We start from the raw sequence: 22,328 nt of genomic DNA, 5'->3' as shown, positions 1-22,328 counted from the left end.
GGGACAGAGGCTGGCTGTGAGTGATTCCGGTGCAGACAGGGCTGTGGATCTGCCCGGGGCTGCAGCAATGCTAAGCTCCAGACACCCCACATTTTCTGTAACTTTACCTGCTTTTGCCCTCAGGCAGCTGGAGATAAACACGGAGTAACAGTGTTGTGTGTCGGCTGTGATTTGTCTTCTGCAGGAGCATGTCTTGCACTAAGGATCCCCTGTGAGTAATAAAGCTGCTCTCACAGCCCTGCCTCCACTGGCACCTGCCAGCCTGGCATGGCTGGCCTCTCCCTGCCCTGGCTGCTGCAGCTCCAGCAGGAATGGTGCCTTGAAAGTCTCAGGGCTAGTGGCCGGTTCACTGGGCTTTGCCTGGCCACACAGCCTGCTCCCCACCCCAAGGAACAGTGTTCCTCTCCCCAGGCTCCTGCTCATCAGTGGAAATAAGTCCCCATCAGCAGCATCACTTACTGGTGTGGGGGCTTTGCCAGGACCACAGTGGGTCTGGCTGGGCCACCCTGGCCAGGGCTGGCATGGCCAGGCATGTACCACGGTGCTGAGGAGCATCATCCACAGAGCCCCTGCTCTCGAGGTGGGGTCAGCTCCTCCTTGCCCTCTCCTCCCAGCACTGCCTGCACCTCTGGCCCTGTCTGTCAGGTGCCACATCCACCGTCCCACCCTCCTGGCACCTTCCTGTCCTGCACTGTCCCCTCCTGGACCCCCCTTGCCTTCATCTGGCTCCTGGGTGACCTTCAGCTTGCAGCTCCTGGAAGCACCTCCCTGTCCCCTTCCTCTGTGCCTCGAGTGGAACAGAGCTTCATTTGTCACTGTCTCTTTTAAAAGGTCCAATCTCTTCCGTGGGGTCACCTGGCTGCTCTGGCAGCAGCTCCTTGTGCTGGCACAGCTCTGCCGCAGCCGCCGCAGCTGCCAGTCCAGGATGCATCATCCCTGTCCCCTTGTCATCCCTGTCCCCTTGTCCTTGGGGTCCTGAGTGGTCCCCTCTGTGCCCACGGGTGAAGTTCCCCAGTCAGAGCCCAGCCCGCAGGTGACTGCAGCACATGGCTGAGGCTCAGGGCATCCCCTCATGGAGAGGGACAGCAGAGCCAGCACATGGGGCCTCTCCTGCACCTCCCTCCAGAGCAGTGGATTGTGCAGGGCTGCCTTGGCCCCTGGCACAGGTCTGGCAGTGCAGGCTTGGCCAGGACCCTCCCCACCCTGCACACACTGAGCCCTGAGTGGAGCTCAATGCAGAATTAATTTGTCATATTGACACTGATCGTTTATTAGGGAGCAGAGTGGAGCCCATTCATTTGAACAGAAAACATTTCATCTTATCTCCTGCCTTTTCATGCCTCAGCTCTCACTCTTTAACCTTGGACAACGAGACATTCATAATTTCCTCACTGGCTCTATGGCTCCTCTAGATAAGAAACTTATTTTTTAATCTTTCTTTCTATTGAATTTTAAACATGTTCCATTACAAAACCTGATGCACATAACAACACGTTTCATCCAGAATTCATGTGGCCATGCTGTGCTGCAGCCCTGCCCTGAGCTGGGCTCCTGGCCCTGCCATTCCCTGGGACCCAGGAGCAGGGAGCAGCTGTTTTTCCAAATGACTGTAAAGGCTCTGGCAGTGGTGCAGGGGCAGGCAGGGCCCAGGCAAGTCTCTGCTCTGGGGACAGTGTGACACCAGGGTGCTGCCTGCAGGAAGGTGCACAGGTCTGTGGGGCTGGATCTGCCACGCCAGGGATTGCAGCCAGTGGGACTGCAGAGGAATGGGTGCTACAAGAGGAGCATGCTGTCACCACCTGATGGTTTTCAGCAATTCCCGTTTGCTCTAACACGGTCTGAGCTTGGGCAAGCATTTCTGGTTTGGGGATGGTCGCTGGAGAACTGACGTGTGACTGGGAGCTCTTGCAGCCCCACACCTGAGCCCCACTGCAACCCCACAAAATAGTGCAGGGTCTGCCACAGCTCAGGACCATGAGCAGCTGCAGAGAGATTTGTCTCATTTCCAGTCCACAAAGCTACTGCCCTGACAACAAATAGCCCCACCAGGTCCCCTACAAGGAGAGGCCATGATTGCTTTCCATGTGCAGAAGAGCTACAGAGATAAGGCTTTCACCTCCAAGGCTCTGCTGAAAAATTAGGGATGGGAGGTGGGAGGGAGCAAATTGAGATAAATGAGTGTGCTGCATGGCATCCTGCCTGCAGGATGCTGAAATAAAAAATCAGTAAATAAAAAATCACCAGTCTTTATCTGGTCAGAGCCTGAATGGGCTGTGTGATAACTATAACAGATGAGCCTGCCATGAGTGCCTCTGAAAGGGACCTGCTGGCCCTCGTGCCACATGGGATGGCACCTGCTGGGCTGGGGACACGGCAGTGGCACGCACAAAGGGCCAGGGCAGCAGCTCTGCCATGACACACCGGGCTCTGTCCCTCCGAGCGCACCATGCTGGCTGCCACACCAATCCCAGGTGGCTCTGGGAAGGGCTTGGCTCCTTCCTCAGTGTGAAATGCACTTTTCCAAGTCGTCCTTCATAGTGAGAAAAAGGCAGATCAGATGCCGAATTAGCCTGCGAGAGCCGTGTTCCCGTCTCTCTTATCTAACTCACTGTAACAAGCTCTTTGCATTTATTCTACCAAATGTGCTGCAGAATTGCGTTACAGCTCATGGCTGTGAGCCATCTGTGGAGAGAAATCCAGTTATACCTTGTATAATAAGTTCCTGACAATCTTACAGAGGACTCCGGGTCATAAAAGTCTCCCAGTTTTATCACCAGTAACAGACACGGAGAGAAATTAAGTTGTCTTATCAAATTTAGATAATATATATCCCTCTGGAGTGGAAGGTTTCTGATGGATCTTTTACAGTATTAGAACATTTAGAGGGGTGAGCAGAAATGCACAGTGGGGGTGGGAGAGCAGTGGGGTGCAAAACACCCAGGGGCACCCAGGAGCAGGAGTCCTGTATCCGATGGGCAGAGACCGGCCCTGGGGAGCCCTTGGAAAGCAAAAGGGAGGAGAAAGCTGCTTGCAGGCAGGAGCTGTGCTGAGAGGGGGGCTCAGCTCCTGCCTGGCTCACCTCGAGCACTCTCATGCAGCTATTAATGAAAGCAATAACCTCCAGCATCCTGATACGCACGCTCCTTCCCGCTGCCTCTTGCGCAGTCACTGCGGGCAGCAGGAGCCATGGGGTGTCTGCTGAGTTCCTGGGGTCTGCTGAAACCAGGAGCCAAGCCCTGAAGGGAGGCTGCACATGAGATGTCCCTGTCATATATTCTCTGTGGCCAGTGTAGGGATGGGGATCCCTGGTTTTGGAAGGGTCCTGCTCCAGCAACCTGCACAGTGTTGGCCCTGTCTGGGCTCTCCCTGCAGCAGCTGGCAGGGAAAGGAGTGGTGCTCCATTCAGGCAGTAATTTTAAGCTCCCTGGAGAAGGCTCCCTGCTGATTCCATTGCCCAGGGCTGGGCCTGTCCCTGCCCCTGGCTCAGGTGTCAAGGCTCCTGCAGCCAGGGGGCTGGGACAGGGATGGTCACCACCTGGACTGACCTGTGGCCCCAGCCAACCTGTCCCTGCTGGGGGACCAGCTGCCCAGAGGGATGGTGCTGGTGGTGTGGGAGAGCTGGGAGCCTTGGCACACCTGCTCTGTGTTCAATATTTAGTTTCTGCAGAGGCAGAGTGCAGTAGCCATGGCAATGCAGCGGGCAGGCCCAGCATCACCAGTGTGCCGTTTATTATGAGCTGAGCAGTCTCGGGCACTGGGGATGCTCCCCTGAGAGCCCTGTGCTAATAAAAAAAATTAATCCTCACTTACTGATCTCTGTATTTTTAAAGATTGGTTACTCTATCTTTTCCTTTTTCATTCATTTTTTTAAAAATCTATCTTGCCGTTCAGGGCAGAATTATCTGTTTAGCACTGTTGTTACTTTAATCACAATTAGCTTTCCCACTCCATTAATAAGACTCTCAATAGTGCTACATCATGGGAATGTGCCTTCACAGCCATCCTGGCACGCTGCCGAGTCTGATGCCCAGGGTTTGCTCTCCCTGCAGCACTGGCAGCCAGTGCTCTCAGTGCCCTGCTGTACACTCATCTCCATCGCCTCCGTGCTTCCAGGGGGGCTGAGCCCCATGGCAGAGCACTGGGGCAGGAGGCGCTGGCAGCACTTCCCTGGAAGGCTGAGCTGGAGCTGTTCCCGCTCCTGGCAGCAGGACCAGAGAGGCTGGGAATTAGGATTTAACCTCAAGAGTGGGTCAAGAGACTACCTCGCCTCCCCACATCTTTTCTTCAGAGCATTTGGTGAACAATGCACGCAGAAGGCTTTTTATTTTTGTGTAGAAATGTGTGTCTAATGAATTAGACACGGATTGGAGCCTAACATGGGTAATTTACACTGAACATTCGCTTGCTCAGAATCATGCATCAATTTTGTACCACATTAAAACCCACGTCCTGCCCTGGGAGTGCGTGGCTGGTGCTACACCGCGAGACTCCCTCCCAGCACATCTCTCGGTGCAGTGTGACCACACTGCTGCCCTCTGCAGAGAGAGGCACTGGTGTGCCCCAGACTGTGGTCACACTGGCCTGGCCACTTCGTGAGCAATGGGATTTGCCCAGGAGTCATTGGCATCCCATGGGCAAACACAAGGACAGACACAGGTTCCCTGTCCTGCAGCCTCTGGGCACAGGGTATCCCTGTCCCAAGGCACTGGGGTCAGCCAGAAGCCCTGCTGTGTGCTCAGTCTCCCCCAAAAGCACAAACAACTTTTCTGCTGGGAGTTGTGTCCCCTCAGCTTACAGTGTGATACGAGCCTAAATTGCCTGCCTGGGACAGGCACCGGACCCAGGAGAGGATGCTGCCACCAAAAACCACCATGTCCACAATGGGGCACCTGCAACACCAGCAGGGTGTGGGTGGGGTGCTGTGTGGCCATGCCCAGGGCACAGCAGGCATCTCACCCCTTACTCAGGGGTACTGTGCCCCCCTCCTCCCATTGGCCTCCCCCCACTGCAGGGACTCCCCCCCCCAGGGGAGGCATTACATGAGGGAATTGCTGGCACAGGCGTAATTGCTGAGATAACTGCTGATTGTGGAGTTTGCAAACAAAAAATAGAGTGGCCAGGGTCAGTCATAATTGGTAAATATTTGTCTATCTAATCAAAAGGCCTTTTAATTAACAATTTTCTTCTTGCAACTGGTTTAATTTTTTTTTAAGAACTTCTGCGGGAAGTCAATTAGACCCAACAGATGGTGGAGAACATCCCAGCATCAGCACATCCCACCATCTGCCACCTCTGGAAATGGCAGCCCCACCTAAGCCTCATGCCCCATGGCAACCACACCTGGGACAGAGCAGCCCTGACACTTTGCCCCCCATGGACCACAGGTTGGTGGGATTGTCTGCACTAGAGTCATGTACAGCTCATGCTGGTGCACATTCTGGGGCAAGGGAGGGGCTGGAACTGCCTAAAGCACACACCAGGAGCCTCTGGGTCTGCAACTCTGCCCCAGGTATTTTGCCTCTTTTTTCCTCTCCCTGGGCACTTTTGAGCCCTGACCCAAGCAAGCAGCAGGCAGAAAGGTAGCTCTGCCATACCACAGGCTGGCTCCTGGCAGCATCAGCAGCTGGCACTGTTCAAGGTGGGCACAGATTGCCCTGTTGACAGGCTTTGCCCCAAAGCTGGAGACCACAGCACAGTGCCCATGCCTGCTGCTGCCCATGGGGCTGCCTGGCCCCTGGTCCCTGGTCCCCAGGTGGACTGTCCCTGCCAGGGTGGGGCAGACCTGCCAAGCCCTTGGCAGAAAAATACCTGCAGGGACACAGGGCACATGCTGTGCAGGGACACAGGACACACTCCCTCTCACACCCACCCTGCCCTCCCCGCTGTCCTCCCTTCCACCTCGGCAGGAAGGGCTCCTCTCTGCAGGTGAGCTGGCAGCGCTCGCACCTGCAGCTCTCCACAATCAGGAGATTGCTGCGCACAAGAGGCAGCTGACGCATCTCTTCCTCAATCAGCCGCTCTTCAGGCCCAGCTCCGTGCCACTCGCTGTGCCACTCTCTGTGCCACTCGCTGCTGATTGCCCTTTGTCTCCCGCAAGGCCGCGCGCGGTGCCGGCACAGGCAGCAGGGCCAGGGCGCTCCCATGGCACTCCCGTGCTGTGGTTTTGCCCTCCACTCCCCATGAACCCACAGTTCCCAGCAGAGGAAGGTGCTGGGGCTCTGCCAGCTCCAGGGGTTTGAGGGGAGCCCCAGGGATGGGCTCTCTGCAGGATGCTGGCTCTGGCCCCACATGGATGCAGGACCCTGATGCTCCTGCCCTCAGGAGGTGTCCAGCAGGCCTGCAGCCAGCTGGGTCTGCAGGTCTGTCTGGTGATCAGCCATGGGGCAGGCGGATGGTCCTGCCAGGGCAGGGCAGGGAGAGATGCAGGTGAGCAAAGGGCTGGTCTGGGAGCCGGGCAGAGTGCCCGTGCCTCAGGGCTGGGCACGGGGCAGGAGGGGGTACAGCCGCCCCAGCATCGCTGCCCGGCCACGCCACTGGAACATCTCCAAAGCACCAGGGAGCAAAGCACCTAAATCTTTCCTGCCAGGCCCTCCGGAGATGTCCCCCTTTATTCACAACTGCTTTTTAATTGCCTTTTGTCAATTACAGCGAGATGGATCGAGTTCCTCGGGGAGGCAGCAATTAGCGCGGGGATGAATGCCGAGGCAACCAAGCTCCCCGTGCACGCAGCAGTGGTGATTTGTAAACCTGTCACCCAGACACCGAGCTCCGCTGCCAGCCGCTGCGGCCGCAGGGCAGCGGGAGCACCATGGCACTGCCCCCGGAGCGCCAGGACAGGGACACCCCCCAGCTCTCCCTGCAAAGCACCCCAGCCGTGTCCCCTCGGCCCGGCTCCGGGATGGGGTGTCTGGTGGGTATCCAGGCAGGGTGTGCCCCGCCGATGGATCTTGGGGCACATGCAGAGTAGGGTGAGGACTTGAACATGGTGCCAGCCTGCTTTGGACAGGCTGGGTGGCAGGAGCCCCTCTGGATGGGGTACCACCCCTGCCAGAAAGAATTAACACCTACAGTTTCCAGCTGGCTGTGGCCAGCCTCCTAATTAGGTGTGGTGACAATGGCAATTAGTCATCCAGGTTCCCCACTGCGGTGCCTGGGACGTGCAGGGAGCTCAGGCCAGATCACTGCTTTCCATGCTGCGGCTCCACGTGTCCTCTCCATGGCTCAGCCCACACAGATACACTGCCTGCTGCTGCACAGCCACCATAGCTAACTGTCCTTGGGCTCAGGATGCTCTCCTTCATCCCAAATTAACCCCTCCAGATAACCTGATTGGTGATGGGACGACCTAGGCAGGGCTTGTCTTGGCTGTATCCAGAGGCTCAGACTGTCAGGGCTTGTTCTCCCTCAGCACCCATCCCTTCTTGGCACTCACTGATGTCTCTCACCGTCCTGCTCCCAGTTCTGCAGGGCTTTGGGGACCAAGGATGTTTGGCCATCAGCCCCTTCTGGGGCTGCAGCAGTCACTGCCTGCTCTTCCCAAATTCACCCAACCCTCCTTCTCTGCTTCATGGCCTTTGTCTAATTCCCTACGCCCCTTTCCTATTTTTCTTCTCGACATAAGCAGCAGGCTTATGCATCCAGAGGCTCCACAGCCCTCTCTAGTAGCTGTAGATTAAATTTCCCAGCTCAGTGTCTGCTGGCCTCTGGCTGAGTTACTCTGCACAGGTGTCCTCCTGTCCCCAGGAGCAGCAGGCAGCTCTGGTGGTGCCAGAGCCAGAGGAGAGGGTGCGTGCAGGACACAAGGTGGTCCCTGCCAACTGAGCTAAACTAAGCACAGCCTCTTGGGCCGTGGCTGTGGGCAGAGAAAAGGGGTAAATCTTGTGTGGGCCTAGCAGCCAAACTCTGCCAAGCATTTCTCTGCTCCTGCTTCCCTCACTCCTATCTGTCCTTGGCCCTGGGGAGGGTGCTGCATGTGGAGGGAGCCCGGCTGCTCTAATTAAACCATGTTTGCAAACTCCCATGGCAAGCATTGCTAATTATAATTAAGGAGAGTAGATCTGCTCTTCTTGCCTCTTGGACACGTGAAGCACCCTGCATGCCAACCAGGCTCAGGGGCACTGAGGGCTGGCACGTGGCACTATTCAGCCTCCCCTGGGCTGGACACATCCCTAGAACAGCCCCCATGGGGCAACAACACCACTGGAGCCCTTGGGCCGGAGTGCCAGGCCAGGGGCAGAGGGCCCCAGTGCAGCTGGCAGCACCCCTGCACCCAGCATGGCGTGACTGCACCCCTCTCCCTCACCATGCACACTTCATGCTTGAACCACTGGCCTAACGATTTCAAGTTTTTCCCCATTTTCCTGTATTATTATTTGTCGCTGTTCCTGTTGCAGTTCAGTGACCATGAATTATTGAGCGTCTGCTTGCTCAGGAACTCTTTACTTCCACCTCGGCACACTGCTGCCGTGTGGGACGACCGCCAGCTCCTGCCCCCGGCCCCTCCTGCTGCCGTGGGACCCTCACCACGCTCGGCACATGGCAGGGCCCCACAAGCTGCCAGGGCTGCAGGCAAGGGGCCACACAGGCTCTGGGGCCAGCAAAGGGCCTTTCTCCAGCTCCACTGCAGCAGTGCAAGGGCTCTCGGCCACGGGACCTCTGGCTGGGACAGGGGATGCACTGGGATGTACTGGCATGCACTGGGGGGGTTTGCAGTGAGTGCTCCTGGGGCAGCACTCACAGGCATGAGGGGATTTGCCCAGCACCCATCCCTGCTGTCAAGAACGTGTCCATGGGCAGGGACATGTTGGTGATCATTGTGCTGCTTTGGTGGTGATGGCAGGACAGGGCTTGGAGCCACGGTTGAGCCATGGCATTTGCAGGAGAAGAAGGCTCCTGGTAGGTGACAGTGCCTGTCCAGGACACCAAGGCACAGGGAGGGCTCAGGCAGAGCCTGCTGATGCTCCAGAGCTGCTCTGGGCAATGGTACAATGGTACATAGCTGCTTTTGTACTTGGGGCAGAATTGAGAAATCTCTGCTGATATTGTGGGATTTCACAGACATGAAGGATAAAGTCTCTAAACTCCCACAGCTGCATTTTCTGAGCACTGCAACACTCCGATACCTCTGAACTGCTATTAAGCACCTGGTGCTGGTTTGTCTTTGCAACTGTGTCCCCTAAATAAATCCCTTTCCCACACTGAGCCATGCTAATGGCCTATTGTTAAATGGCCAGCCAGTTCACTGTAAGCTGAAGGCATTATTTTTTCCACTCATCACTGGAATAAAATCTCTCACCAGCATCTATCTTGTAGGATAAGACTGAAACTTGGAAGCTGCAAGCCCTGTCCAGGGCACATGTCCCTTGCCCCAAAGCACTGAATGGTGGCCACTCAGGCCGCTGCAGGGTTCCTCACAGGAAGCATGGAGGGTTTGCCATTATTGAGCTGGATGAGGCACTTCTGGTGGGACAGGATGGCACCAGGGCTGGGAGCAGCGTGGCAGCAGCTTCTCCATCAGGGTGGGCTGGCAGCACCCACAGGAACCCTCGGCCCCTTCAGACTGTCCTGGACCCACCAGCACCTCTGGCCTCCTGTTGTGAGCCTGGGAAATCACTGTCTGGTTCTGAGCTGCTGTGGAGCTGGCACATGTGTGTGCCTGGCACTGCCTCCCACCGTGTCCCACCCCGGCTGCTCCCTGGCACCCGCTCCTGTCTCTCTCTCTGCAGCCATCTCGCACGTAAGCGGCTCCCTCGGAGACTTGCTCCATTTTTTTCCTTTAACCTTGAAATGCAATTTCCTCCCCAAAATATCCTTTTTCCTGTAAACAACATCTCTTTAGTGAGATTACAGCAGAAATCCCTGAGCTCCCAGGTCCCAGGCGCTTTATCACCTGGTGAGCCCCATCCGTCACGGCCACGCGTGGGCTCTCAGCACCCCACCCTTGCCAATGGGTGATGGTCTTTTCATCATTTTTACAGATTTATTTTACAATAATTTAATTTCATCCTCAGCCCTGGGAAGACGAATTGGCCCCTGATATGACTGGGAATTCAGAGGCAGTCTCATAAATTTGCTGCCTCTACACAAAGCTCTGTTTGGAGTTCCTGATGCAGCCGTGAGCAAGAGTCCTTAAACAACGCGGGACGGGCTGCAAATCGCCTGTGTGGCAGGGGGATGTGGTGCCACTGACACTCCCAGAGCCTCAGCCTGACTTGCTGGCTCTGGGTGGCCACAGGGCACATAGGGCACAGGGCACAGGGCTGGGAAAGGGGCAGACAGAGCTTTGCAGGCTGCCCCAGCATGGCCCATGTGGCACTAGGTGCTGCCAGTGCTGTACTGCCAGGATGCCATCTGCCCACATGGGCACTGCTGCACAGGTGCCCTGGAGTGGTGAGTGCCCAGGACCCATCTCTGCCAGCACGTGCCTCACTTCCTGACTCACTGGAGCCAGTTCTGTGCCGGGCACAGGCGTCAGGGTGGTGCCACCAGCTCTGCCACCAAGCTCTGCACATTCCTGCGCATCTGTGCTTGACACATCTGGGACTTGCTGTGCTTTTGCTGCGAGAGACTTGCCAATGTAATTAAACTCGAGTGACTCCCCTGCCCCCAGGCACAGCCCCTCATTTCCCTTTGATTTATTATGTCTTCTTAATTTATTTAAATGAGCCTCGTGTTTGCACAGGCTCGGAGGGAGCTGGCTGGAGCTCTAATTGCCGGAGTGAAGGGAAGGGGCTGGAGAGCTCCGGAGGATCTCTGCAGGGCTGTGTGCTGTGGGGTAGGGGGCTGTGGCCAGACCTCCAGCAGAGCCCCAGGCATGGGAAGTTTCTTTAGAGCAAAGCTTCCTGCACATTTGGTGGTGGTTTAGCCCCTGGTGCCAGTGCCTGGGGATCTGCCTCAGTGGGGCTCTGTAGGGAAGGCTTTTGGAGCTGGCATAGGGGCATCTCCCTGGGGCATTGCAGGGCAGTGTCTGCTGGCAAAGGCAGGGGATTGAGAAGCCCAGCAGGGAATGTCTGCTCAGCCACATACCTGAAGTGCACAGGGGCTGGGATGCTGCCAGATCTCACTGTAGCTCCTGGCCAGGTGGGAGAAGTGCATGGAACCTCAGGGGAGCCCATGGCACAGCTCCAAGAGGTCAGTCTGTGCTTGAGGCCAACAGAAGTTTCTCTCACTCCCTCCATCCATTCCTCCTGCCTCCTCATGGCCCTACCTCCCCAGCTCAGGCTGAGCAGACGGCCTGATCTTCCTGCCTGCCCATGCCCTGTGCCTGCCCCATGCCTGTGTGGCCTCATGCCTGGCTGTGCCCCACGCCGCCAGCCCTGCTTGTGTTTGCACAGCTGATTGTTCCCCTGCTCAGCATACTGCCTTGCACTTGTCCCTGTTGAATTCCATCCTATTTTTTCCAGTCCATTTCTCCAATTTGTCAAGATCATTTTGAATTCTAATCCTGTCCTCCAAGATACTTGTAGTCCCTCCCAGCTTCGTGTCATCTGCAAATTTAATAAGCACTTTCTCTATTCCATCATCCAGGCCCTTAATGAAAACATTGAGCAAACCAGAACCAGGGCAAGCCCTTCGCTATCTGAGCAGCCCAACACATGCTGTGCTCACCATGCTCTGCCCAAATGTGACAGGAAAGGTACCAGAGCTTCACCACGCTGTGCCTCACTGCACCCCCAGCTCACTTGGGACCTCTCTGCTTTGCTGCCCTGGAGCAGTGCTGGCACCATGGTGTGCTGCCAGTATCAGGGGCACTGGTGCTGGGATGAGGCTGGGAGGGGACAGGGCACATCTCCCAGATGGCTTCAGCTTGAGCTGCCACTGACTGGCACAATGAAAGGCCTGGAGCAGCTCCCATGTGCTCCATGTGACCCCAGTGGTTAGTGTGGGCACAGGGCAGCAGAGCAGCCCCTGATGGGGCCATTCTCCCCCCTCACAGCTGCCCACCTCCTCCTCCACCAGGTGAGGCTCTGCCCAGCCACATTATCTCCCCATTCTGAGGCTGCTCCTTTTGGGCTGGGTCTGCTCCTGGGGCTGTATGGCAGGGATCTGGAATCAGCCCCAGCCTGGAGCCATCTCATGTGCCACCTCTGGCTACAGTCATCTCTTTTCTTTAATTGATTGTAGAAAGCAATTTACAAAATACAAACTTCTGCTTGTGCCAAGCCCTGCGTGTCCAGGCAAAGCCTAATTTCACAGTAAAATTTCAAATGCAATGAATGGCTTTTCCCAGCACCAGTCCATGTTCAAGCCAAGAGCTTTGCAGTCTGCATAAGCTGTGCTGAGCAGCCCAGAAATGGCTTTGCACTGCCCTGCAGAGCACACAGCTCCCTTTGCTGGCTGTCACAATAGCCAGGGCAGCTCTGCCAGCACTCACTTTTGGGCTGGTTCTGCCTGAGTTGGCATGTCTGTGTGGGACCACCATGGCTGCAGCCCAGTCTGCAAAGAGCCACAAGCACCAGCTCTCTGTGCAGCCAGCTGGATAATTCAGGGTTCCTGCGTGGTCTGTGTGGCCATTAGGAAAGGTGTCCCAGCAGGGCTGGCCAGAGCTGCAATGATGGGGGCTCAGCTGAGAGATGGTGCTCCCTGGCTCTGGCTCTTTTCATATCAAAGTCATAATTTCATGGCCAGGGTCTAAGGAGGTTTGTACACACGATGCATTAATTCTGCATTTAGTGATACAGGAATAATTGGTGTCACATCAATTAGATCGGTTCTTGGATACTGCAGTGATAAGTGCTGTGCAAAGGCCTCTGGGCTACAGGATGTGAGGAATTCCAGCAGTGAGTGAGCCTGGTGGGGGTGGCAGCAGCAGCCAGAGCGGGGCCAGCAGGGACATTGGGTGCTGAGAGAGTGGTGGAGTGTCCAGTACTTTTGGCCTCTGCAGGAGAACAGCAAGGCCTGGGGCTCTCACAGTGGTCAGTGCCTGGGGTTGCTGTGCTGGGGGCTGCTGCACAGCCTGGGGGTGCAGGCCTGTGCTTGGAGAGGGGCTGGCAACTTGGCAAACCTCTGAGTCTAATGTCTCAGTCCCATCAAGGCGATCCTTTGTGTCAAGGCACTTGCTAGGCACTGGTTCAGCATCATCAGCTGTATTCCTCTTCCCTGTGGCACAGCTTTGCACACACGGTGGGTTTGCCAGCTTGCTGCTGCCCACCCCACCAGCTAATGGGACGAGGCTCAGGTGGGTCTGGGGCAGCGTGGAGACCCCCTGTGCTCACACTCCCACAGTGCAGATCGGCGCTGTCAGTCCCATCCCCGCTGCCAACTGTAGGCGGAGGTAATTTGCAGATGACAAATATCCCTGACAGTAAATATTTTTCCCACCCTCATCCTTCTACAAGCAGATAAGGTGGCAGCACTGTAGCAATACGGTTGCTGGAGGGAGACAAACTCTTTGGCAGACTTAAAAGTCTATTGTGTCCCCACAATTATTTATAGATAAAGAGAAGAAAGCCAGTAAGCAGAGAATGGAGCTGCACAACTGCATTTGTTATGATGATGATGATGTTATCTCTCCCTCACACCCACACACGCACATCTCCAGTGCATGGAAACTCACTGCTGGCAACCAGGACAAGGCAGGACAGACTGGAGGCTTTAGCTTCTCGTCACTGACTTGTGCCCAGCCTGTCTTCCCCACCAGCTGAACCCATCATACAACTCCTGTGGCTTCTCTGGAACAGCACATGCAGGGCCCCCCTGAGAGGGTCTCTCTGTTCCTGGCTGCAGGATGTGGAGACCAGGTGTCCCCATAAAGCATCTCCTTTTGGGTGCCTTCTGGTGAGGGGGATCCGGGATTGCCTGCAGGGAATATGGGACTGGCAGGGTCCCCACCAGCTCATGCAGCAGGACCCCAGATTGTGGGTGCTCCCCACTGATGGCAGGGTCCATGGGGACTCTGTCAGCTTTCCCAGCTCTGCATGGCCAGGACCTCCTCTCCCATCCCACACCACTACTGAGAACAGAAACGTGGGTGTTTGGAGGGATCTGGGATTAAAAGATGTGGCAGGCAAGAGTGATAGAGGTCACTGCCAATAAATGCATTTCTGCAACCAGTGGAGCAGAGACACCCTGAGTGAGAAACATTGACCGCAGCGTGGGAAGAGGGTGGGAAGCGCTGTGTTCTCCCTTTTCAGTGAGCACTGCAGAAGCCAGAGAAGGAGACCAAGGACCTGGCAGGGCTGGACCCACAGAAAGGAAGAACAAGGAAGGTGAGGGATCACAACCTGGAGTGCCACTGGGCCAGGCACTGGGGTCCTGGGGTGATGTGTTACATGTGTGACACGGGGGCTCTTGGCCAGCCCATGTGTCTCCATGTTCCAGCATGGCTTGGCATGGTTTGGATCCTGCTGGGGCAGAGGTCCTGCACCTCCCCAGAGCATGCACAGCCACTGCTCCTCCCCAGGGCTAGGGGTGCAGGAGGGGTGTGGGCTCCTACCAAGTGCTCAGCCCTGTCTCAGTGGGACCCCTACACTGAGAAAGCCCCAAGACGAGCTCTCCAGCTGGTGAGATATTGCCCAAGACAGCACCTGGGAACCCTTAACTGGACTGGAGAGTGGGATGGTTTTTCATTGCTTCCTCATAATAAGAGGACAGGAGTAAGTGACTAGTACAGTCCGTTCACTCGGTAAAGATTTATACAATCACTTCATCCGGTAATTGGTATTCTAGGGAGAGAGAAAGAGCTGCAGCTCCAGCATCCGCCTCTATTTGTTTTATCTCTGTCTTTCTCTTTTTCTCTCCCCTTTTCGGAATGAGTAATTCTGTCCCTCACAACCCCATTTAAACAGAGCATTTGCAGAGTGAATAATTAGTTACATTCAATTAGGCCTCATGCACTCTCCCTTCTCACTTTGGGGGACAGACACTAATGAGATGGTACATGTCTGACACGGGGGAGTGGGCACTGAGCATGCTGCATGCCAGCAGGGAAGGGTCAGCCTTGGGGAAAGTGGGGAGGTGGCCCCAGAGAGTTCAGCCTGCCACCTGGGGAGAGAGACCTTTGGAAACCATCTGGGACTACAGGCTTCATATTTGGGGCCAAAGGTTTTTGCATCTATGACTCACATAACACCTTCTCCTCCAGCAGGAGCGGGATCACATCTGTCCCCAGAACTGGGTGTTCTCTGGGCTAGTGCCAAGGGAATGCTGCCCAGCCTGAGACCATCCCACCAGCACTGCTGGGATTGCCAAGCCCTGAGAGGAGGGAAAGCTGCTGCCATGTTTTTATCTCCCTTATTAAACCTAACATTAGGTTTTAAGAGGAGCCTTAAATAATGTGCCACTGCCTGTACTGGCAAAGTTGCTCCATGCTCCAGCTGCTCCTGCTCTGGGATTTATGGCTTTTCTCATGTCGTGCTGCCTGTGTTCAAATAGTGGTGGGTCACAGGCTGAGGCTGCTCCCAGCACCTAAAGCCTGCAGTGGGCTCAGTGCCACTGCAGCCCCACACCAATGCTTTGGAGCCCGTGGTGACTCCACTGCTACACCACAGCATCCCACAGTGCTGCCCTGCAGCGCCACGGACCCCACTTGTGCATTTCACTGCCAGAGCAGTGAGGCGAGGGGCACGGAGCTGCCTGCTGCAGGCAGCCCTGCCCGCATTGCTGTCTCCTCTGGCGTGGGACACGGGCTGGGCACGGCTGTGCTGGGGCAGCTCCTGCTGTGGGAGTCAGTGAGGGCAGCCACAGGGGAAGCGCACGCAGGGGAGTGGGGCCAGCCAGGTGTGCTGGGGAGGGCCTGAGGGCACGGTGGAGATCGGCACAGCTGGTGGCAGCTCTTCCCTCCCTCCTCTGCCTTGGGAGCACCCGCCCATTCCCAAACCATCCTTCCCGGAAACATCAGAGCCGGGAGCGCGGTCCCGGGGCCGCCGGTGGGCGGCAGGGGCTCGGGGCTGCTCACGCACGGGGCAGATAATCACGTTTAATCGCACAGCAGGGGCTGGAGGGTGACGGGGCGCGGCCGCTCCCGCACGGACGGAGGCGGCCCCGCGCTGGGCAAGCCCGTGGCCAGAGCCCCCCGCGCCGCCCGGAGCGCAGCGGGCCGGGCGGTGCCGGTGCCGGTGCCGGTGCCGGCGCCGGTGCCGGTGCCGGTGCCGGTGCCGCCCCGCGCCGGTCCCGCAGCACCATCTCCCGGCCGCCGCACGCCGCTGCCGTTGCTCCGGCCCCGGCACAGTCCTGCCTTTCGTCCCACGGAGCCCGGCAGCGCTGGACGGCACGGAGGGGCCGCGGCCGGGCCGGAGTGTCCTGTCCGGATGCCAGCACCCACCGCGCACGGGCAGCGCTTCCACAGCAGCCCAGACAGGGGACTGAGCCCTGCCGCAGTGATCTCACACTAGCAGCTCCCTCTCCCAGCCCTGCCTTCTCCAGCACTCCGGGAGACGGGGCTTTGTGCTGGGGTCTTCCTGTCAGCAGTGACACTCTGCTGTGGCCAGGGGCTGCACTGGGCTCTGCAAGGGCTCAGCAGGCGAGCAGCCACCCAGGTCATTGTATCACCTGGGCATAAAGCAGGATGGGGCTCTGTTCCATGTCCCCATGCGGGCAGCCAAGCCTTGCTCCACCAGGGCAGCCCTGTGCAGGTGACTAGACCAGGAGTTGTAGTGGTATTCCCGTGGGGTAGTCGTGCCATGGTCCTTTGCAGCATCACATCATTTGCAGCCAGGTCAGATGCCAGATTTCCTCCCCAGCTGGAGAGGGGACAGAGGAGATGGTGCTGTCCAGTCCGTGCTCCTGTCGGAGGCAGTGCCCTGCGCCTTCACAGCATCTCCTGCTCCGAGATGCGGCTCTCCTTGCCATCCTCCTGGGCCACAGGCTGGCCCCTGAGTAGGGTCTCCTGCACAGGCAAGACATTCTCATCCTGCTCCATGGGCTGCTGGGTATCTGGGTTCTCTCCGGGCTCCCCAGCCTCTATCTGCACAGGGGCAGGGGTCAGGGGCAGGCAGCTACATTCCCCCACTCTCCTCCCATGCCTTTACACAGGCTCCTGCTACACTCCCATGCAGGCCTGAGTATGGGGCCCTCCCAAATGCTCAGCACTTGCCAGCAGCACACTCAGGTTGTCCCAGCCCTTGTCCTGTCCCAGCCAGGCAGTCTAATTCAGCCCCCACCCCTCCTGCATTGCAAAGCCACAGCCCCTGCTCTGCTGCTGGCACATCCCCAGCTGTGCCCAGGAGGGATCCCAACCCACTGCTGGAGGGGGCTCTAGGTAGACTCACCCCCTTTGGCACTCGTCGTCTGAAATCTGGATGGAAAGAGGGACAGAGAAAGCAATGTTCAGGGGGAAGTGCTCCTGCCCGGCAGGGAGCTTCCCGGGGTCAGAGCCAGGGCTGGTGCTGCTGCACCACAGGTCCTGCAGCTCACATTATGCCTGCTGCCACTGCCAGGCTGGGCAGGCTGGGGGTCACAGCAGGAGCCAGAATGGACTCATGGGGCACCACTGCTGTTACCTAAGAGCTGGCCCAGCTCAGGCTGCAGCAGTGCCAACACACATGCTCCCAAAGACAGAACAGGACTCAGCAAACCCTGTCCTGGTGATGTCCCCAGAGAAGCTTCCTCACTTGCAGCAGAGCTGCCACTGTCCTCCCTGGCTCAACCCCTCAGCCCTTTATGGCCCCTCTGGCTAAGCTTCTCCCTCCCTCGGCCAAGGCAGAAGTTCACATGCTTTAGTTCCTCACCTGTGTGCACCAGGCAGTAGATGCAGACACCCACGAGGCATGTGACAACTGCAGCCGTGATGGGGATCAGCACTGACAGCGAGGAGCGCCTGCTCGACTCTGCAGGAGGACACAGGGTCAGTGAGGCACCCACGGGACCGTGCAAGACACAGAGTCATGCCCCAGCCCCACAGGGATCCCTCATGGAGACAGGCAGGAAGGCATCACACTGGCCACACACTCAGACCTTCCCCTCCCAAAAATACCATGCATGAGGCCAGCTCTTCTGAGTGCTGCAGGAGCTGGAGCCCTGGGGTGCTCTCTGCTCTGCCCTGGGTCAGCCCTGAGCACCAGGCACTTACCGCAGATCACATCCGAGGAGTTTGTCCCTTTCACCTTCACCAACAGCCCTTTTTCCTCACAACTGCAGGGAAGAACAAGAACTACATAACCACAGAGGTAACCTGAGCTCAGGGAATAGTTGGGGCTGGGCAGGCACCCGAGCTGCCCCAAAACGCATCTTGCTCCAAGCCTGCCAAGCTCCAGTAGGGCGAGCAGGGGGACCCCCACCAACGCAGCATGAGGGGGTTAGCAGGTACACAGCAGGGTACCAACCCTGGGACTTGAGTTGCTGAAACTGCTGAGGATGGGAACAAATTTAGGGACAAGGCACAGGAAGGAGCAGACCTGCCTGGTCAGGGAAGCCCCCAGGGCTTGAGCAGCTATGACAGAAAAGCTAAAATAGGCTACAAGTGGCTCTGTGGGGAAGTAATTTCTGGGCACAGATAAAAGCAAAGTGAAATCCAATGGATGGCAGCTGAAGCAAGACTAATTCAGCTTAGAAATAAGGCTCATGTTTCTACCAGGAACTGCAATTAACCCTCAAGCAGCTTTCTAAAGACAGGGATGACCTGCCAGTTCACGGCACCCTCAAAGCCAAACTCCCCATGGAGAGGGCTTGTGTTTTGGCTAATGACTACAGCCACAGAGAGCACTGGGAGGGAGAACCTGAACAGGGCATGGGGCATCCCCATTGACCCTGATCCCTTACTTCCAGCATGGATGACAGCACGGACATCCCTGAAGGGACAAGCAGTCTGTGCACATGGTGAAGGACAGACATAAGTGCCTGAATGTCTGCCTCGACCTCAGCCAATGCTGCCCTGGTCCGCACTGTTCTCTTAGCCCTGTTCCTCTCACTCTGGCCCTACACCAGCCAGATGCTGTGTCACTCACAAACCAGCCTGATGCCCAGTCCCCAAGACCACCAAGAAAACTGGCAGCAGAGGATGTGTTCACTGGGGCTGGTGGAAGGACACAGTCTGTACTCAGACAATACCTTGTCCAGGGGTGGCACGGCTCGGTTTTAGAAGAGACATTGGAGAAGGTGCCTTCTGCACAGGGTTCACAGGGGGATGACATCCGGTCCATGGCCTTGGCTGAAGAGGAGCAGAGATGGCAGGAAGGTCAGTAGGGCTATGGGGGGTGAGGGCCTGAGGGGGCAAGGGGCTGCAGAATCCAGATGTGCGGCACACCCCGTGGCAATGGCACAGCTCTCCCAAAGCCCTGCCAGGGAGCATCATGCTGGGGGATCCCCCATTCCCTGAGGTCAGCGCTGACAGGGTATAAGTTCCGTTGAGAGGGAAGAGCTTGTCAGATTTACCTGCCACGAAGCCAGAGCCAAGCTGGCAAGGCTGGTTCTCCACGCAGGTCTGGCAGGTGGTGTCAGAGCAGTGCGTGCCAGCCCGGCACTGGCACACTGTGTTGTGTGTTGCATTTCCATGCATCTTCACAACAAGGCCAGCATCTGGGCAGAGGGAACATGGACAAGGTGAGACACCATGCAGGGGAGCCAGTCCCCCCAATCCCCACAGGCTGGGGTCAGTGGTCACAGGGAGCACTTACTGCGTTCACAGATATCATGAGGAGCACAGTGCTTCTCCTTGGTCCAGCTTGGCTGATAGTGCTCGCTCTCGCAGGGGGCACAGATGGAGTCTTCTGTTTTATTGCACTCAGAGACCAGCTTTTCCCCTGCAACAGAGGCTCGTGAGGAAGGGGCAAGGGGGCTTTCCCTGTGCTAGCAGGACAGGGGAAGGCTGGCAGCTGTGGATGCTAGGACTGCTGCACTATTCTGTATGGAAGGCAGGGCTGAAGGAGTCAGCCTGATGACCACAAACACTGCAGGGGCCAGATACAGAGGGAGGGCTGTGGCACCACGCCAGCACCCAGGGACTGGGAGATGACCTGACAGTGACAGCAGGAGCTATTGCTAGTGCCAGTGCCAGCACTCTCCCCACAAAGCTGCCTTTGCTGTGAGATCCTGTAGCTGCAAGTGCACAAACAGGCCCAAGAGAGCTGTGGCACATTTGGTGAGATCCAAGGGACCGGGACCCACAAGGTCCCAGTTGCTCTGTCACTGAGATGACACAGGGAGGCGAAGCTGTCAGCATTGCTGGCAGTGAGGTGGAGGGGCTCCATCACACCAAGTGAAGCTTTCTCTGCTGTGCCCAGGCAGTAGGTGCTGGCACAGCCCAATTGTGAGGTCCCTAGGAAAGGGTTTCCATACCTGGCCGACACCGGTTGCAGCATCTGTCCTTGTATATATATTGCTTATCAAAGCATGTTAAGGCACCACCAGGTTCCCAAAACTGGAAGAAACAAGACCTGTGAATTCATATCCAACGCTTCCGCATCACCGCGCTTCCACAGACATGTGTGCTAACCTGCACCCTGAGGTGAGGGCTTCCTCACACCGTTCTTCCCACACCTCCACTAACCACAGACCACAGCAGCCACCCACGCTGCCTGATGCCATCAGTGCTGTCTTTGAAGTGGGGTGACAGTGATTCCGGCAGAGTTGCTCCACATTTCCCCAGATTTCCTACCATAAGGTGATTGCACATCACCCTGTGCCCCTGCCAACAGTACTGCAGTCCCTCACAGAGGGAGCCGAGATCACCAAGCTTTCACACCCAGAGCACTGCCAGCCCCTTCCCTAGGCTGACACACCATCCCTGAGGGACAGGAAAACCCCATTCAAACACAACACTCATGCAAACTTTGCCAGAGCCTGCCCTTGCTCCTCTTGGCAGGGGACTACCTGCACAGGGAAGGGTAAAAAGAAGGCAGGGAATGAGCTCTCGAGCAAGACAGGGTACAAGAGGGCACCCGTTCGTCTCATAGAGCCAGCCCCTCGCTGCGCATCCCCAGTAGTGCCGCAGGTCCCGGCAGACTGGCCTGGCCATCCTGGGGCGCGGGACGGAGCTCCGGCAGGGAGCGAGGGAGAGAGGGCCGGGCCGAGGGTGCCATGCGAGCACCCAGCACGGCCGGGCGCACCCACCCCCGTGGGCACCTCCAGCAGCCCCGGCGCGGGGACTGCGACGAGGCCGCGGCGCCGTCCCAGCCGCCCACATGCAACCGAGAAGTGAAAGAAGCGCCCTGCCCGGCTGGGGGCCCGGCCGAGGGTCCCGGGGCTCGCCGCTGCCCGTCCCTGCCCGTGGGGACCCCCGGGCTAGCGCAGGGCGGGGCTGGGCTGCCGGGCCCGCGCCATCGGAGAAAAGCGAAAGCGCGAGGGTACAAGACCTGGAGAGGGTACCAGGCAGTCCAGACAACTCGTCCGCCCTGCCTGGTCCCGGGAGAGCGGACCGACAGAGCCGACGCGGCAGCGCCGCCCGGTCCCGCTGACGCCGCCCGCGCACAGCCCCGGGGCTCCCCGGAGGGGGCGGCTGCGCCCTGGGACGGGCCGGAGCGGCCGGACCGTGCCCCTTCCCGGAAAGCCCAGCGAGACACAGAGATGGAGGGATCCCCTCCGCCCCTGTCCCGCTCCATGCCCCGATCCCGGCCCCACTCACGCCCAGCAGCGCCGCGCAGAGCAGTCCCAAAAGCCCCAGCCGGTTCATGGCGCTGCGCCCCGGCCGCCGCCGCCGCCCTCCTAAGAACGCCTCGGTCCGTTCCCGCCCAGGAAGGGGCGTTGGACCGCTCTGCCCGGGGCTTCCCCGCCAGCCCCGGCTGGGGACAGCTCCCGGCCGGCCCCTCCGAGCCCCGCGCTGCCACCGCCGGGAACCCCCGGCCCGGAGTCACGGCTGCAGTCAGGAACAGGGGCAGGGACAGTGGCAGGGGTCGGCCGCCGTCCGCGGGAAGGAGATGAGAGGGGAGGGGAGCGCCTGTGCAGCCCCCCATCCCCGTCCCCCACCCCCCCAGGAGCTCCAGGTTTCACTTCTTCTTTCCAACAGTAGCTCAGAGAGTTTTTTGGTTTTGTTTTGGTTTTTTTATTTATTTATTTAGCCTTTAAGAGCCCCTGAGCTATCGCCCTGGAGAGCCCCCACGGCTGTGGTCAGGAAGAGCCCCTCTGGCTGCAGCCCTGGAGAGCCCCCCACAGCCGCCAAGAGTCCTGAGCTGCGCGGAGTGTCCCCGCAAACACGTCAGTCCTGAAAGGGAAGGGGCAACCGTGCTGTGACGTTGATGTACCTTCGTCTCAGTTCCCCAAAGGGCTTCCCAGCAACCGCCAAGGAATTTCCAGGATCCCTGCCCGCTCCGGAGACGTTCCCTGCACTTCCCTTGGCATTGCGGTGGCTGGGCAGCGAACGGCGGCTCCTCAGCGCCTCTCGGTGCCCCGGTCACTTGCGGCACTCCTGCCGCCACGGTGCCGCGGTGCCCGAGCGGACACACCGCCGCAGCCGCCTG

General features: G+C 58.0%; 1 protein-coding gene across 1 annotated transcript; it reads right to left on the bottom strand.

Annotated features, from left to right (window-relative positions):
- Positions 1-16,516: 16,516 nt before the first annotated feature.
- Positions 16,517-21,544, bottom strand: CD40 (CD40 molecule). Its single transcript, XM_021540871.2, has 9 exons — positions 21,497-21,544; positions 20,212-20,293; positions 19,551-19,676; positions 19,309-19,452; positions 18,985-19,084; positions 18,008-18,069; positions 17,667-17,765; positions 17,208-17,233; positions 16,517-16,903 (listed from the first exon to the last, which is right to left on the bottom strand). Exons 1-9 carry the CDS (start codon positions 21,542-21,544, stop codon positions 16,748-16,750), a joined length of 843 nt encoding a protein of 280 aa, XP_021396546.1. The 3' UTR covers positions 16,517-16,747.
- Between the last annotated feature and the right edge of the window lie 784 nt (positions 21,545-22,328).

This window comes from Lonchura striata, chromosome 17 (genome assembly GCF_046129695.1).
Source record: "Lonchura striata isolate bLonStr1 chromosome 17, bLonStr1.mat, whole genome shotgun sequence".
Classification (NCBI taxonomy): domain Eukaryota; kingdom Metazoa; phylum Chordata; class Aves; order Passeriformes; family Estrildidae; genus Lonchura; species Lonchura striata.
This window is presented reverse-complemented; position numbering and strand designations above follow the sequence as displayed.

Excerpts from the sequence above, each read along its gene's own strand:
- CD40 (XM_021540871.2), bottom strand. The coding sequence starts at position 21,544 with ATGAACCGGCTGGGGCTTTTGGGACTGCTCTGCGCGGCGCTGCTGGGC. Across the intron at positions 18,070-18,984 it reads CCGTGCCACCCCTGGACAAG|TTGTGAGGAAAAAGGGCTGT; the intron begins GTATTGTCTGAG and ends TCTTCCCTGCAG. Across the intron at positions 17,766-18,007 it reads CTCCTCGGATGTGATCTGCG|AGTCGAGCAGGCGCTCCTCG; the intron begins GTAAGTGCCTGG and ends GTCCTCCTGCAG.